Below are 18477 nucleotides of genomic sequence, written 5' to 3'. Positions count from 1 at the left end.
GTGCTTTATGTGCTATTTCAACTATTTGAGTTAGGGGCTATTATTATCCCCATTTCACAGCTGAGGAAACTGAGGCTCAGAGAGATTGAGTGACTTGCCCAGATCACCCAGCTGCTAAGTCCCTGAGGCAGGATATGAACTTGAGATCTTCCTGATTTTACACCCAGCACTCTATCTGCCACACAACCTAGCAGTCACATAGAATATTGTCTGGTTGGAAACCCAAATCTATTATTCTTTCTACCATATTGACTTTTAGTATATATATAAAGCCTTATTTTATTGGCAATTTAGTTATTAGGCAAGCATATAATAGACTTTTGTAATTTATGTGCTAATTGATTCCCTGACCCAAAGTTCCTAGGTATAATTTGGAAGGAGGTAGAACTCTCACACAAGTCACTGCGGCTCATCTCACACCCAGGTAAATTCTGGCAATGCCAGTACTTGACTCATTGTGTTTCACTCAAGAAAGAACCTCTGGTCCCTTGCATGCAAGCAGGCAAATAAGACATCAGAATAGTGAAAATTTACTTTCATCTGGAATACAGAATGGATTTGTTCCTAAGCCCTGTGGTTGACACAAAAACTTTTCGTATCCTTTCTGGAGGTTGATAAGCAACTTTCCCCTCAGGTCAGTTCTACTTTTTCTTGGGATCTCTATAGTTCATTTGGCTCACAGTATCACCAACTTGGTAGGCACCTTTCATTCCTTAATGCATGTTACTTCCTGATGTAATGACTCTCCTTCTTCTTCAGGACCATGAGGATGGTGTAGCCTGAATGACTCCAGGTCTCCTCAGTTAGTCAACAAGAATTTCTTGGGTGGTTCCTAAGGGCCAGGCATTCACTATGCCAAGCACCTTTCTTTGCCTACAAAGAAGAGCCAAAGAACAAAACAGTCCCTAGTCTCAAAAAGATTACATTCTAATGAGGAAGAGAATATGTGAGTAACTAAGTAGACACAAAATCTACAGAGCAGATGAGGGCAATCTGAAAGGGAAGACATTAATTGTTGGGGGACTGGGAAAGGCCTCCTTGAGAAGAAGGTAGGATTTGAGCTGAGTTGTGTAAGAAGGTAGGGTAGCAAACAGAAAGAGATGAGGGAGAAAGTGAGGCTGGGCATTTCTACTTCCTCCTTTACTTTTTCTCATTAAGACTCTGGGTCCCTTTACTCATTTAATCATCCAAGTTTCATATCCTTTGCCTCTTCCATCAAGGCACCATATTTGGCCTCTACCCAAGCGGTCTCTCTTGAGGTTTCATCTCCCTTTCTTCATCTGTCTAGCATTAGCCTTTCAGTGCATATGTTTGTTGGTTCATTGCAGAGGAGGTTCATTTGCAGAGAGCTGCAAAGAGGGCAACTGTCCCCCTTTAAAAACCAATCCTGAGGGCTGACATAGGTGAACACTCATTCAAGCAGGGGCACCTTACCTGTTCTCACTGCTCCTGCCCTAGTAATTTTAAAGCCCCAGTAAATGTGAAGAAGAGAACAGAAGGAAGGTTGGAAAGAAGCACAGACAAGCATTGAAACCTACAGGTTGAACTTATTATATGTCTCAAAAGAAAAGTAAGCTATACATAACAGAAGTCTTCAGTCTCATGTACATTCTTTTTTTCTGTTCTATTGTGTACATGGAAATGCCCATTTTATGTGTTGTTTATTAAGTTCAGGATGAAAATAACTTTAAAAAAACCAAACAAACAACTTTAGAGCCATGAGCTTGAGCCAATGTGAGAGCCAAGGCCAGGTCTGTGGGACAATTGTTGTTCATCCTTCGTTTTCAAAGAGGACCAATGACATCAGAATTTTTGGGTCAGGGTACAGTGTGTTTGGCTTCAGCTGATCAGACCAAGATGAACTAAGAAGGCTCTACCACAGGTCAAGCACAAATAGTCCATATGAACATTTGGGATGAAGATGTCTCTAAATTTGTACATCTCATGTTTCTTTTGAGCTACTGAAATTCTGCTTTGCTCAAAGAGCACAGCACCTTCTTTGGTGTGGGCACGCCATGCTAGGTAGTCCTGTGCCAGCATCTCCCATGTCTCACAACCAATACTAAAGTTCTTCAGAGAGACTTTGAGACTGTCCTTGTATCACTTCTGACCTTGGGATCTCTATAGTTCATTTGGCTTCCGACCTCATGTGAGTGCTTGCCTTGTGTAAGTTCTCCATGAAACAGTCTTTTAGGCAAATGTGACTTTGGCATTTGAACAACCTGGCCAGCCCATTGAGCTCTGTACAGTACAGTCTGAATGCTTGGCAGTTCAGCTCCAGAGAGGACCTCAGTGTCAAGTACCTTACCTTGCTAGGTGATCTTCAGAATCTTCCTAAGGCAATTCAAGTGGATGTGGTTCAGTTTTCTGGCATGGTGGCTGGTATACTGTCCCAGTTTCATAGGCAACAATGAGGTCAACCCAATGGCTCTGTCAACCTTCAGCTTGGTAGGCACCCTAATACTTCTTCTCTCCCACATTTTCCTTCAGAGCCTCCCAAACACTGAGATAACTCTGGCAATGCATGTGTCAACCTCATCATCTATGTGCATATCTCTGGAAATCATACTGCCAAGGTAAGTGAACTTATCCACATCATTCGAAATCTCTCCATTTACTGTGACTAGCTCCACATATATATGGTGTGGTGCTGGCTGGTGGAGAACCTATGTTTTCTTGGTGTTAATTATCAGAACAAAATGAGCACAAATGGCAGATAATTGATCCATACTCCGTTGCATCTCAGTCTCAGAGGCTTCATTAAGTGCACAACCATCTGTGAACAGAAAATTGAGCACCAACTCTCCCTCCACTTTGGTCTGTAGGACAATAAGGATCCAGTATAAGGAGAATGCATCTATTGACCAGGGAATAGTCGGTAGTGGGGTGAGGGGATGACTCAGCAGATTCCTCTTGTTGCAAGTTCAGGCATGCTTACTGTGCTCCAGTAACTTAAGGTTCTCTGATTCTATTGGCATGGGTTAAGCATGTTACAGTTAACAGTAAACACTGTCCCCTTTTTATATTTAGTATTACATTTCCATTGACCAGAGTCCAAGGAAGAAAAAAATCATAATCCTTACTTTGCCTGTGTCTATCACTGTCCTTTGTAGTTTGAAGATATTGCTACATATGGTGATTGCTCTCCCTGGCTGAAGAGAGGGCTGTGTGGTGAGCAGTCCTTTCTACAGCCCACATGTGTGAAGATTGTTCTTTTATCTGTGACTGGTTTCTATTTTCAAGTCTGGCAGCCTGAAAGCTCTTTATTTCTGACTTTGGCCACCAGGCTAGTTTCTCTGAGGCCACTTCTTAGCTGCCCACAGTTGTGTCTTGTATCTACAGGCAAACTATAACATCTAAATCATGTTGTCTCAGGACTAAGCTCTGACAGCAATGTTTTCAGCTTCTTCACTTTGAAGCCCAATCACACAGTACATTGAAATAACTCATTATTTTTCAGGTCCAGTTCAGCCTGGATCACAGATAAATATGGTTCCATTTTGCTAGGCAACAAATCACAGAATTTCAGAGATGGAAGGAGCCTCCAAGATTACCTAGACCAAGCCTAACCGACTGAATTCTTTCCATATCAGGCCAAATAAATAACCAGCCTTCCTTTGACTATGAGACTAGATAAAGTAGTTAAGATTTTTCCACATTATTGGGCTAAAATCTCTGTACTTATGGTGCTTGTTGCTTCCTCAACTTGGGAGACACTCATTTCCCTCAGGTGTTTTTTTCTGCCGCTTCTAATCTGGCAAATAAATGCTCACTACTGAAAGTCTGTCCAATTCCCCTTTACATAGAATTGTAAGAGTTTGAGAGGCATCTAGTCCCAACCTTGTCATGACTAAGTGGAGATTCACAGAGGTTAAATGACTAGCCATAGCTGGGTTGAGGGCAGAGCCAGGCCTAGAACCAAAGTGGTTTCCCCCACTGAGTCAGTGGACTTACCACCATACTGTGCTTCCTTTCACAAAAGAAGCCAGTCACCCTTTCACTCTCCCCACTCCCAACCATTTTTTTTTTGGCAGGGTAGGGTAGGAAATTGCATCCTTTGTTGATTCAAAGTGAATATTTTCAGAACAGCTGCCATGGTTGAAATACTGGTTGCTGTTATTGTGTGCTTACTAGGGAATCAAAGAACTGTGAAGATTCCCACATAATCCACAGGGCATCTAAGCAGGGAAGAAGTGTTTTGGGCACACACATAAATCTTTATTCCATCTTTATATCAGCTAAGATCTTGCTGTACAAATGACTTTTGATCCAGGAATCTTACTTGGAAATTCTAGCCAATATAATTTTTTATAGAACAACTTTCTGCCTTGCATATAGTAGGCACTTTATAAATGCTGGTTGAATTTAATTGAATTAAAAACTGTATTCCAGAAGGATTCAAGTTATTAGGAAACCCTAATCAGCAGATAGTAGACAGTAAACTAATGTGCTAATGAGGTGATAATACAGTTTTTCCCAGGATTATACACTGACAGAGGCTAGCAAATCAAATGCCCAATGATATTTTCCCCAGACATATTTACATATTTGGAATCCTGGAGACAATTTTTCTATTTGAATCTGAGATCTCTCCAGCCTCTTAGCTGGCTAAAGATGAATAAGTGAATTGCCACAGAGGTGGTTTGGCAAACAAATCATCATTCTTTTTTTCTGTTCTATTGTGTACATGGAAATGCCCATTTGATGTGTTGTTTATTAAGTTCAGTTATTAAGTCAGGCTAAAAACTGGTTCTTCTGTGTATTCAACCAGTCATTCATTCATTCAACAAGCATTTATTAAGTGAGCCTTAGATTTGAGGCAGTGTGTTAGCTACTTTATAAATGCTGGTTGAATTGAAAACTAAGGACACCAGGACGAAAAAAGGGAACAATTCCTGCTTTCTAGGGGCTCAGCCTGGCACAGTGGCAAAGGGCACTGGATTTGGGTTCAAAGAGCATTGAGAATTTGAGTTCAGATATTGGCTTGTGACCTTGGGCAAGTCACTAAACTTCTCTGATCCCTAGTTTTTAGATTTATATAATCATGGGGTTGAACTAGGTGACCCAAGTTCTGAAATGATGAAACATACTTCTGGGGGTTTTTTCAGCTTCTTAGCTTTATAACCTTTAATGCCCATTGGCTCAACCCAGTTTTCTAACCCCAGCTCTCCTCTATAGCTGGTAATAGTCTGTCACTACGGACTCCAAAAAATAATGTGAATGACCAGTGATGTACATATGAAGAGGGAGAATTTGTTGTTAGCTGAACAGTGAGGAAAGGCTTTAAGGAAGAGATTAGATTTGGCTCAGTCTTGAAGGATGGGCAGGATTTAGGTATAAAATGAAGAGGAAGGAAGAGTATTTATTGGAAAAGAGCAGATGAAGGAGCACAAAGGTCATTGGCAGAGATCCTTGATCATGGCAGCTGCAGCAGGGGACTCTTGTTGAGGAGCACTGGGAGACATGGTGGGATTGTTTCCTACCTTCACCTCTTTCAGATGTCTGGAAAATGGATACCTCAAGCTTTTGAAATTGTGTAACCTTAAGCAGCCTGTGGGTTCAGTCGCTCTGTCTACCTTGTTCTTCTAGACTATCATTTCCACTTACTCAAATAGCCATGGGGGAGATGAAGTATTCTAAACCAAATGTGGTGGGTCCAGGATCACTGAAGGAAACACTTTGATAGAAAAACACTGAAAAATCTGTTCCATTTTCTGTCTGTTACCCTTCTCATTTTACTTATCAATGTTCTTGACTAAGTTAATCTGACTTAGTTGGGTCACACATTCAATTTTTTGCAGACACATTTTCTTCCTCTTCATTGTTTGCTGTTTTATCAGATGATATTGCCCAGGGTTTTACCTTAAGTAGCATAGTCAGAAACCCAGGCTTTGTAGCTCCTTTTAATGCTCTTTCCAATGTATGATCTTGGAACTAGAGCTGGAAGTCAAGGGAGAGAAGGTTTCAAGCTCAGGCAAGTGGGAGAAACCCATAAATCAGGAGGACAACGCTTCTTTTGGGAAGAAGAGTGGTATCTTCAGTGTAAGAGTGATTTAAGAAAAGCTTTATGTGGAATCTCATTTAGGTCTCACAACAACCCTGAGTATAGCTTCAGTTATTATACTCATTTACAGAAAAAGAATTCTGGCTCAGAACAGGGAAATAGGTTGTAGATGTTGATACTACATCTCAGATAGACATTTGAACGGAGGCTCCCTGCTAGCTCCTCTACCCACTAATAAGTTCTTCCCAGAGCCTCCATTTTGGGGAAGGGCCATCTCTCAGCATTTTTCAGCCATGTCCCCTTACTTTTCACCTCCCCTTTTATGTGTCATCTTCCCTCATTAGAATGTAAACTCTTAAAAGATGGGACTGTCCTTTTTTTGGGAGGGGATATCCCTAAGCTTAGCATTATGCTTGGCATATAGTAAGGCTTAATGAAGATTTGTTAACCAACTTCCTGCCTCAAAAGCTAGCATTTTTTCACTATTCTTCCCCTTTGGTGCCAAAATAAGCTTTAATAGCTTTAAACTGCACTGACTTTTGGGATAAACCTGTATTTATTGATTTAACTTCATTGTAAAACAGACTTAAGTATTTTTAAAACTTGCCTGTGAATGTCCTAATGTCCATTCTAGAATGCTAGCATATGATAAACAAAATGCATAGATTCTTGAGTAAAGCACCATGCACCAAGGTTCTATCTAGTTGATGTGGTTTGTTCCAAAAATTAAAAACAAAACAAAACAAAAAACATGAAAATTAGCTGAGATGCCCTAAATAAAGCATACATTTTTGGCCATTATATGCCATAATTTCCCTGAGGAAGCTTGCTAGTTTTTAATCCTACATTCAGAAACATAAGAAGATAAAAATGCTCTTTGATTGTTCTGCCTTATTTCCCTGTGGCACCCCTCCCGCATCTTGGAATCAATGCGTTTAGCAGATATCAACTGAGAATGATAGAAATAAAAGATGATTCATGGATCAAATTTCTTTCTGAGACAGAAATTTTGTTTCCCTCTGTAGTATATTTAGATACTTTTTTTTTCTTCTTAGGGCCAAATTCAATAGTGATTTGACTGCAGCTATCTTTATCCTGTAAGGTAATTTGGTTTTGTCACTTGGTCAAATTCAGCCTGCATCTTCCGCTCCACGTAGCTAAAAGCTCTTCAACCACTCCATTCCCTTTGTTTGTTTAGCATTTGCGCCTTACCCTTTAACCTTTATTGCCTCCCCTCACACACCCACTCCGATAAGCAAGGCCACTTTTGAACCGTCCAGATCCAGTTGGGACACTCAGGTGAAAGGTGAAACTTCTTGTTCAAGAAAAAAGAAAGAATAGAGAAGAAGAAACAGGAAAGAGGAGAGAGAGAAAGGCAGGGGATTAGGAAAAGAGAAGCAGTTCCTCGGAATCTGATGCCGCGCAATTTCTGACCCCAGAACTAAAGGAGTGGATTGTAACACCTCTAGCAAATATGGGGAAGGAGTAAAGGAATTGAAGGTTATGCCTGAAGACTTTTCTAGTTCCCCGTGGGAGCCTAGCAGAGTGACTTCGCTAAAGGCAGAGGGAAAGCAAACCCCAACCAGCATCCCTACACAACATGCTACTTTAAAAAAAGAATTACTATTTTTGAACACAAGCTGTTTCCTGTCTTTACAAGCAACTCTCTAGTTGCCTTCCAGGTGGGCCCAGGTCTTCCTGCTAATTTGATCTCCTGGGATTCCTCTCCCTCCCTCTCCCCCCATCCCACCCCCTTTCGTTTAGGGAGATCCAGATGGAGGTTTTACAGATGATTCAGGCCACTCCAAAGAGGCCACCTCCCTCCCAGCACCCCGCCCACCCTAGATGCCTCTGCTTTATTTTGGGAAACAGCAGCTGAGAGGGAGGATTGTTAATTGTTTGTCAAGCCTTTCCAGACCAGTTACATCAGGAGAAAAAAAAAGGAGAACCTCGATTAATACCCTATCCTGGGCTCTCTCTTCCTCTTCTCTTGGTAAGGGAAAGTAGTTCCCTTCCACTCCCCCCAAAAACAAAACAAGCAAAACAAAACAAAAAACAAGGACAGATTTGTAAGACCCTGCCTCCTCTATCCGTTCTTAATGTATACAGACCTTCTGCCCAAGCCGTAGCACACAACAGACACATAAGCCAACAGACCCAGATCAGAGCGAATCCTAGGGGCCGTCAGGAGCAGGTCTGCAAGCTTCATAAAACCTCTAATGAACACAGCCTCTGGCCAGCAAAATAAGAGCGCCCGAAAACACCCACCGATTGAAACATTGAGCTTCCCCAACGAAGCCCAGGGATGAGAACTCGGGGTGTTCTCCCCAGCCTCCCAGCCACAAAGCATGTACATAGCAACCTGTAGTATTGACAGACCAAGTAAGAGAAGCCAGTCTCTAGGATCCAAAGATACCCCACAACAAGCGCATTAAAAATCCTACATAATAAGCAGCACGTTCGTCGTGACACACACTCAACACAGGCCGGACAACCTCAAGATCAAACATAAAGAAAACCAGACCGAAAGCTTCCCGGGACTCCGACCTCAGAGGCCACCATGTGACTCTGTCTCAAACTTACTAAGGCATTACATCAGCCTGGGAATGAAAGAGAGACACAGAGTAGAAGGGGAAAAAAAACAACTCGGAACCAAAATATTAGCCTTCTTAAAAGGGCAATGCCACCAAGCTTTTCTCTATAAGACAGATTTGCTTCTTTTAACCATTCTTTCCTTGAGGGGGAAAACAAGTCTTGTTCTGACACTTTGATTTCTTTCATTGAGGAATACCTACCTTCTAATATAGCAGTCTATGAATCTGACCCAAAGAAATGAATAATAAAGACTTTACTTTTGGAAAAACAATGATAAGGTGGCTGGACAAGCACCAGGGTTTAGGGGGCTAGAGTGCTAAGCCTGGAATCAGGAACATCTGGGTTCAAATCCTGACTCTGATATCTTACTTGTTAAAGGAACATGGACAAATCATTTCTGTGCCCCAGGTAATTTGGTAGGGCTTGATCTTAAATCATTAAGGAAGTTTCATACCCACAGCTGAGGAGGGAATTCATTACACTGACAATCAGAGGTCCTTTCCACATCTGATGGAGACTATTAATTCCTCCTAAAATACTTTGAAGGTCACCCTGAAGCTCTCAAGGGCTGTAACAGGCTTGAGAGACTTGGAATACAGTAAGATAGTAGACTATAGATCTCCATCAATCAACAAGAATTTATTAAATGCTCACTGTGTTCAGGAACAGTGCTAAATGCTGGGGATAAAAAGAAAAGGCAACCCAAAAAATGTGGTCCCTGCCCCTAAGAAGCTCATATTCTTATAAGGGTGAAAACATGCAAACAATTATGTACATGTAAAATACATACAGGTTAAATTAGAGGTAATCTTAGGGGGAGGGGGGAAACCAGGAAAGACCTCAAAGAAAGTAAAATTTGAGCTGTGCTGAAGACAACCGGGAAAGGCAGGAGGCAGAGATAGGGGAGGGGGAGAGCATCCTAGGAATGTGGGACAGTTAGTGAATAAGCATGGAGTTGGGAGGTAGAGTATCATGTGCCAGGAATGACAAGAAGACCACTGTCACTAGACTGTGAGCTCCTAGAGGGAAGAACCTGCCTTTTGCTTTTAGCACAGTGCCTAGCACATAGTAGATGCTTAATAAATGCTTATTGACTGATAATATTAACTGTTGTCACTAGATCACAGAGTACATTTGAGGGGAGTAAAATATAAGAAGACTGGACAGATAGGAAGGGGTCATATTATAAAGGCCAAAACAGAGGAGCTTATATTTTTATCATGGAGGTAATTGGGAGTCCCAGTGATTTATTGAGTAGGGGAAGGGGAGGTGACATGGTCAGACTTACAATTTGGGAAGATTACTTTGGCAGCTGAGCGGAGCATGGACTGGAGAGGGGAGAAGCTTGAGGCAGAAAGACTAAACAGCAGGCTATTGCAATATTCCAGTAAGAGCTGATAAGAGCCTGTAGTTGGGTGGCAGCTGTGTGAGTGAAGGGAAGGGGGCAATTGTGAAAGTAGAAAAGAGGAGACTTGGCAACAGATTGGCTAAGAGAGGAGTCAAAGCAGACACCACGGGAATCGCCTTGACACTAATAGGAAAATTGAGGAGAGAGTTGTGGGGGAAGGGGAAGATAATCAGTTGTGTTTTAGACAAGTTGAGTTTGAGATGCCTGTGGCCCATCCAGTTTGAGATGTTCAAGCATCAGTTGCTGTTATGAGACTGGACAACTAGAGAATATAGATCTTAGAATCATCTGTGTAGTGTTGATAATTGAATCCATTGGGAACTGATGAGATCATCATAGAGAAGATAGCCCAGGATATAACCTCCTTTCGCTGGGTATCTGAAGAAGGATTCAGAGACTGTGAGGGACTGGTCACACAGGTAGGAGGAGAACCAGGAAAGAGCAGAGTCACAAAAACCTAAAGAGAGAAAGTATACAGAAGAGGGTGATCAACAGTATCCATAGGCTGCAGAAAGGTCAAGAAGGATGAGAACTGAGAAACAGTCCTTAAATTTGTTGATTAAAAAGATCATTGGTGACTTTGGAGAGAGTAGTTTCAGTTGAATGATTTAGTTGGAAAACATATTACTGAGGGTTTAGAACTGACTGAGAGGAGAGGAAGTAGAGACATTGATTGTAGACAATTTTCTCAAGGAGTTTAGCCAAGAAAGCAAAGAGAGATAGAGCTAGCAGGGATAAGCAGATCAAATGAGGGTTCTCTGAGAGGGGGGAGACATGAATGTGTTTGTAGGCCCAACGGAAGGAGGCAAGAGATAGGAGAGGTTGAAGATCAGAGACTGATACTAGAAGAGGAAATTTACTGACAAATGGGAAGGGATGAGATCAAGGATGGATGTAGAGGGGTTTGCCTTGGAAGAAGAAGGGCTATTTCTTCATGAGAGACAGAGATGAAGGAGAAGATAGTGGGGGAAGATGCTTGAGTGATAAAAGTTGAGGAAAAGAGGAAGCTCTTACAAAATAGTCTCTGAATTAAGTTTGGAAAGCATTGTCAGTTGTGTCACAGGTCATTAAAGTTTCAATTATGTTTTCAGTCCTTTGTTATGAGCCTTATAATCTCAACAGATCCTCACAACAATTCTATATGGCAGGGCAAGGTATGTTATTGCTGTTTGACAGATGAGGAAACTGAGGTCAAGAGAACTTAAAATCTCTTGTCTAATGAAAAAAGTCCAATAAATGGTTGAGCCAAAGTCTGACAAAGTCTGAAACTTTTCATGAGGCAATAATGATTGATGAAATTAAAATAACAATCACAATAATAATAATCACTAGCATTTATATATCATTTTAAGGTTATAAAATGCTTTACAAATATTATCTTATTTTATCCTCACAATCCTGGGAGGTAGGTGCAATCAAAATAATTGACTTTTTATTTCCTAGTCACTTCATTTCATAAGACTTCAAATTGTTCTATAAATGCTAGAATCCTGACGATAGTCCTAAGAACTGATACTAGTATTTATTTAGAGTATACATTTACAGCCAGAGATACCATTTGCAATTGAAGAATAGTTAGACTGCTTAAGCAAAATATCAAGTGCAAGATGTTATTGCTTTTGTGTATATGGATTGAAGTAATGAGGATAGATTCTAGAATTTCATATCCATTTAGTTTATATTGTTTATTTAGATAGGCTGTGCTCAACAAAAAACAACTTGCCTAGTGAATTAAACTTGTTTATAAAAGGTACATTAGTTAGAATCGGGGAAGGGAAGACTTTGGTAGTGATATAAAGATTTATAGGTTGCTTCTTAATGAGGTGCTAATATTCAGTGAAACACTTAGCACATCATTGTCACTCAATAAATGTTTAATTGGAAAAGAACAGGCAAGCAATTACTATTTTTTTTTAACAAAAAGGTTTACAAAAAAGCTTTGGAAGCAATTTCTATCCTATAATCTCTTTATAAGGCTATTGTATGGTTTGAATAAAGTTTGAGTGACATAATTTCTGAGTAATTGATAATTTTATTAATAATGCTAGCATTTTATTAATAAAAGAGGTCAGTGGCACTCTTCAATACCAAAGACATGGCTGGTTTCAGGCTCATAGTTTATATGCTCTTGGAAGAGTGGGTGTTCCTGAGGGTAGCAATCAACTCTGATTGGTTAACAATTAATGAGAGAATAAATATTACAATGAGAAGTGGGCTCACTCCAAGGAGGGGCTTCACGAGTGACATCATGTTACTCTTGGACAAAGAGATTATCTCTATACTCAGACCACCTCCATTATGTCAGTTTAGTCTCACAAACACCCTGTGAGATAGATATTATCATCATCACCCTGATTTTAAAGAGAAGGTAAATGACATGGAGCAACTTAGGTGGTTAGAGCACAGGATCTGGAGTCAGGAAGATATGACTTCAAATTGAGCCTCAAACACTTACTAGCTGTGTGACCCTGGGCATGTTAAGCCCTATTTGCCTCAGTTCATCTATAAAATACACTGGAGAAAGAAACAGTAAACTAATATCTTTGCCAAGAAAACCCCATGATCTTCATCCATAAGATCATGTAGAGTCCAACATGACTCAACAACAATAAATAAATGAATGACTTACCCATGGTCAAACAGCTAAGGTGGCTGAGGCAGGATTTAAACCCAGCCCAATACCCATTATGCAATGCTGCCTCTCTTCCCATGTTTTCAGAAACTTTCATATTTGTCATTCCTTATGGAGCAATAATATTTCATTGCATTCATGTGTTGAATTTGTTTAGCCACCACTGGTTACATATTTTATTTTTTTCTATATATTTATCTAGTATCATGCTTCTCATTCTGTTGCTTGGACTTACTCATTTCAGGAATACCATACAATACTCATTTTTAACTATTTAGAAAAGTGCTCCTTTATTGAGCAGCACATTCTTCTTCGAAGATGATGAAGGAAGGGCAGATATCCAATCGAAAGAAGCAATCTATGGCACCTTTACAAAGTAACTCAAAGTAGGAAACAGCTCAGACATAACTGTTTATAGATAGTTTAAAGGGGGAAGTGGAGACTGAAGAAAATGCATGAGTAGTTTAAGAAAGGAAGGAGTTTTGGGTCCTCCTAGAAACCTTGAGCTCACTCTGCTTTATAAATACTGTTGGAAGGTAAGGAATCCTTCAGTAGCAGAGCAGTCAACAGGGAAAAGAGGTTAAAAATTTGGAAAGATGTGGGTAGCAATGGAAAAAGTGATTCAGAAAAGGTGGGTGGGGTGGAGAGGATAAAAGATAAAAAAGCTGTCAGTTTATTTCCTCTTAAAGCTATTTCTTTCCCACAACCCTTGCTTTCTTGTTTGTCAGTTTAAAAAAAATTGGGTCTATAAGGTTAGTTTTCCTCAGAAGGGAAGAAATAATTATTTTTAAATAGTATTAATTTTTCTTCAAAGATTCTCAAACCAACATACTTAGAACTGAAACTGACCTTTATAGTCATGTTGTTCAAGTCTTCTCCCCAAGCCCCCCTTAATTTTATAGATGAGGAAACAGATCCAAAGAAAGAAATGATTAGCCACCAGTCTCACCGCTGTTGAGTCAGGACTCAAACCCAGCGCCTGGGACATCAAATTTAACATTCTTCCTGTCCCCATTTTGTCTGAAAGCTCAGACATCTATTCATTTCCCACACAGCAGCACTCATTTTGTATTTCCTTCACTTCTCCAATTTCCTTCTGCCCCTCCTCCTTCCAGCTTTCTTTTGTGTGTTGTCTACCTCCACTAGATGGTAAACTCCTTGAGGGCAGATTGTCTTTCTTTTTCAAAGTTTGCATTGCCAGGATTTAGCTCAACGCTAGGCACCCAAGTAGTAATTTAAATGTTTACTGACTGTTGAAATGTAAGAACTACCTCAATTCAATTCTGGACATTCAACACTACCTCAGTGTGTAGGGTATTTATCCTTGTCTTATTAATTTACCACATCTTATTAATAGGATCCCTGCTTTAGAACTAGTAGAGATTACCTTGGAGGTAATCTAATACAATCCCTCCATTTCACATCTTTACTGTAACCACAAAGAAGAATCAAATAAAGATGTATCTTGTTTTATTAAATATGGAGATGTGGAGGCAGAGGAATTGGGTTTGAATTCCAGCTCTATTATTACCTGTGACCCTTCAAGTGCTAAATCTTATGAGCTCTATGTGTTACTGAAATGTTTTGTGTAAAGAAAATCTTAAAATTATATTTTGAATGCACTTTGAGGAGTTGCTATTTGAAGAGACTGTGTGAATATGCTTTTGGAATGAAAGTAATTGCTCCTTAATTTAAATGTTTTCTAAGTTTGGATTTTTTTGTATTTTGGCTTTTCTTAAATGAAGGCATATCTGTATCTTGAAATGACATTGTATTTGTCTTTCAATCAGCTCAAAACACTTAACATTCACGAACTTACTTAACACTTTCCCTTACCTACATGTATGGAAGCTATTTTAAAAAGCTCCTTTAAAAAAAAAAGTAAAATTAAGTCGCAGTGAAGTGATTTGCCTACAGTCACATACATTCAAGTCACACTAGAACTTAGCTCTCCTAAGTGAGGACAGTTCTCTAATACATACAGCAATGATGTCATTTAAATGTAGAATGGGGAAAGAGATTTACTGTTCAGAGAATTCTAGGCCTGGCATATGACCCCAAAGTATTTTGGTCTTCTGACACATCAAATTGTAATGACCCACACTATGAAAACAAGACTTCTCAGCACTATTAGTGACCCGCCCAATTCTGAAGTTTTGCTCTGCTTTTTGAAGGACTGCTGTCTCACAATATGTGCTACACACCAAGAACTAACAGCCTTGGCAGAAGACATGACTAGGCGACAGCAAGCTGATGAAAACTTTGCTGGAGAAAACCAGAGAACTTATGTTCCCCTGATTTATTCGGGGCCACGCAAAAGTCTGTCGGGATTGACCCAAGTTAGGGACTAGGTACCTAGACAAGAGCGGGAGTCTGGCAGGTTCCGGGCCAAGTAATAAACACTGTACGGTCGTGTTCCCACGCCTCACACCAGCCCCAAAACTTACTTAGCAAAGTCTCTTAAAATGGAATTACTTCTCGAGTAGGCGTGGACGGGGGGTGGGAGGGGGAAAGGGTGGAGTGAGAGGGAAAGGGTGTGTGTCCGAGTACAGTGTGGGGGGAGGGGCGCAGTCAGGAAGCCAATCCTGACCCTTCCTCTAGAGCTGGACAGGACCTCGGAGGCCTTGGAGCCTGCCCCCTCCTTTACAGACGAGGAAACCGACGTCCGGGGAGGTTTGAGCGACTGCCAAAGAGCCAGATTTCGAACTCAGACTTCTCAGCCTCCAACGCTCTTTTTACTGGCCCGGGTGGCGATGTCTCTTTGAAGGACACTTATACATTGCCGGGGTTTTTTGGGGGGTGGGGAGTCGGGGTTGCGGCGGCAGGGGAACTACCGTTAGGAGCGCCAGCTTCAACTCTGGGAATCCAGCTGTGTCCAGTACACACCTGAACACACTCCCAACCACACAAACAACCGAACAAAGGCCTGGGCTGGCGCTGGCTTTCCCCCGCCTCTTCCCAGGACGCCCGAGCTCCCAGAGAGGTGACACCTTGGGGACTTTGCCTTCTCGTTCCCCTCCCCCCTCGAGAGCCGCTTCCTCTTCCACGCTGTTTCCCCCTTTAAGAGAGGGCTCCGCGGGACTAACGTTCGAATCTGCCCTGTCTCCCGTCCTCGGCCTCTGATTGGCTCAGAGAGGCGCACGTGGGAGCGCGAGCTCTCCCCGAACCGGTCGGAACGGTCGCTAGTCCCGTCTGATTGGCTGGCGCGAGAGGGCTATATAAAGCCGCCGGGTCGCCCGTCTCCTCTCAGTTAGCGGCGGGACTGGTTGCTAAGCTGCTGTGTTGTCCGTCGTGGTCGTGAGAAAGGGGGTCAGAGCTCGCGTCGCCGTTGTCCTGGTTGTTTGTTCAGTCGGTTTGGGCTGAGGGAGGAGCTGAAGCGTCTCCGCCTCCGGCCCCACACCCTCACCGTTGACGGGACGAGAGGGTAGCCCCCCGTGAATCAGACTCCTTAGAGCTGCGGAGGCGCCTGAGTGAGGGAGGATGGAGTTCAAGCTGGAGGCTCACCGGATCGTCAGCATCTCGCTGGGCAAGATCTACAACTCGAGGGTTCAACGCGGCGGCATCAAACTCCACAAGAACCTGCTGGTGTCCCTGGTGCTACGCAGCGCCCGCCAGGTCTACCTGAGCGACCCTTGCCTGGGCGGCCCTGGGGTGGGGGGACCCCCGCAGCCGCCGCCGGCGCAGGAGCAGCTTCCTGGGGAGCCGGCCCCGGGGTGGGGAGAGCCGCACGCGAGGGACAGCAGCATGGAGCAGGACCCGGAGCCCGCCGGCGCCGCCCCCGAGCCGCCTGCCCTGCCCCTGGCGCTCGGGAAGCGCTCGCTCGAGGGGTCGCCGCTGCTGAGAGCCGAGGCGGTGCCCGAAGCCCCGAGGCGCCGCGTGGAGGCGGCGGAGAGGGGCGGCGGCGGGGGAGAAGGCGCCCTGGAGGGGCCGCCGCGGGCGCGGCAGTGCTGCTGTCGCCGCCTCTGCTGCTCTCCCCACGGCGCCCCGCGGGCCGACTGCGGCTGCCGCCCGCGTCCAGACGACGGGGCCCCGCCGCCGCCCGTCTGCCCCCGGAAAAGGAGCGCCTCGGGGGCAGGGGGCGGCCCCGCGGGGTGCCTGGCTTCGGGCGGCTCCCCAGTGAAGAAGCCCCGCAGAGACTCAGAGGAGCAGCCGGGCGACGAGGAGGAGATGGAGACCGGTAACGTGGCCAACCTCATCACCATCTTCGGTTCCAGCTTCTCCGGACTCTTGCGCAAAAGCCCCGGGGGCGGCCGGGAGGACGAGGACGGCGAGGAGGAGGAGGAGGAGCCGCAGCGAGGTCCGGAAGCGGCGGAGCCCGGGCCCATGTACTGCGATAAGCCGGTGTTAAGAAACCTCAACCCCTGGAGCACTGCCATCGTGGCCTTCTGATCGCCCGGGGCCCGGGCGGGGGAGGGGGCGCGGAGGAGGAGACTGACGCGGCGCTGCCCAGCCCCCGCCCCAGCGCGGCCCCGCCCCTGGCCCGACGCGACCCCTCCGGAGCCGGCTGGGCAGCGGGACCTGCCCGGGGGCGAGCCGCGAGCGGGACTCTGCCACCCCCGTCGGGCCCCTCCGGCGCGCGGGGGCTTGTGTTATAAAGCTGTTTTTTGTAAGTTTATTGTTGAAGTAAGGCTTTTTTTGTCACAGGGTTTCTTGTCTGGGGCTCGAGACATTGGGGAAGGCGTGGAGCCGGGACTTTCCTCCGCCGGCGTCGAGAAGGAAGCAGCCCGGCCGGGGGACCGGGGGAGCCCCCTCCTTCCCGGGGGAGGAAGGGACTTTCTACACACTCCTCCCTTCCAGCCCAGCACCTTCCTCTTCGACTTCCTTTCGGGGAGATGGGCTCAGGCTGGAGCCTGCTCTTCTGCGGCCCCTTCTTCTTATCCTAGAGCTAATTCTTGGGGGTGGGAGGGAAAATTTCTTCTTGACAAACTCCACGGTCTCACCCTTCTCCCTCAGCACCCTCCCACCCCCCCCATAAGAAAGCTTGATAAGCTTCTTAGAAGAGATCAAGCTTAGAAATACTGAGTTATAAGGATATATATATATAAATACATATATATATTTTTAAAAGCTCTAGGTCAGAATTATTACACAGTGCTTTTAAAAAGTGTTTAATGAAAAAGTTTACAGATGCCCTAATGGAAAGGTCTTATGGCTTAGTAGATTTGATTACTCCCGTCTTTGTTGTATAAAGGCTGGGGTACTTGTAGAATTTTTGTACAGTATTTTCTTCGTGTATTGACTTTTTTGTATAAAATGTAAGTTTACGTGTCTAACACGTATTAAATATTTTGAAGCAACTTCACTGTGTCCTTTTCTATAATAACCTACTTGGGATTGGGAGGAGAAACGGGGCCTGCCTGGGTGAGCAAAAAAAAGCATGTGGTTCTTAATAATCAGCCTTCCACAGACTATTGTTTACTGTCCATTCTCATTTGTCCCAATACCGAAATAGCCTAAATTGGGGCTCCTATTAAGTAGATGAGAAACATCAGTGTAGGTTGGACTAATTTTCTTTAATTCTTTAAAGTTTTCTATAACCCCATCTGAAGGGGGTATATCAATTCTCTGGCTGTAGGATTTCCCATTAGCATCTTTTTATCCCTTCCACTAAAATGTCTTTTCCAGTACTTTGAAGTAGAATAAATAGGTTTATGGAAAAACTACACAGCCAATTATAATGTAGCTCCTGAGAATTAGTTGACAATCTGTTGCCATGTCTAATTTAACTTAAAAAGAAAAATTGTTTAGCCATGCCAGTGTTGGAAGCTTTTCAGTTCATGAGGCAATTGAAATTTTTTCTCTCTTGGGAATGTGAGGAAGATCATTCATAACCCACCT

At 43.5% G+C, this 18477-nt stretch overlaps 1 protein-coding gene across 1 annotated transcript; it reads left to right on the top strand.

The window, feature by feature from the left end:
• Positions 1-15200: 15200 nt before the first annotated feature.
• Positions 15201-17936, top strand: IER5 (immediate early response 5). Its single transcript, XM_020984356.2, has one exon. It carries the CDS (start codon positions 16120-16122, stop codon positions 17026-17028), a length of 909 nt encoding a protein of 302 aa, XP_020840015.1. The 5' UTR covers positions 15201-16119; the 3' UTR covers positions 17029-17936.
• Positions 17937-18477: the final 541 nt, after the last annotated feature.

Source organism: Phascolarctos cinereus, unplaced genomic scaffold (assembly GCF_003287225.1).
Source record: "Phascolarctos cinereus isolate Bilbo 61053 unplaced genomic scaffold, phaCin_HiC Scaffold_5;HRSCAF=322, whole genome shotgun sequence".
NCBI lineage: Eukaryota > Metazoa > Chordata > Mammalia > Diprotodontia > Phascolarctidae > Phascolarctos > Phascolarctos cinereus.
This window is presented reverse-complemented; position numbering and strand designations above follow the sequence as displayed.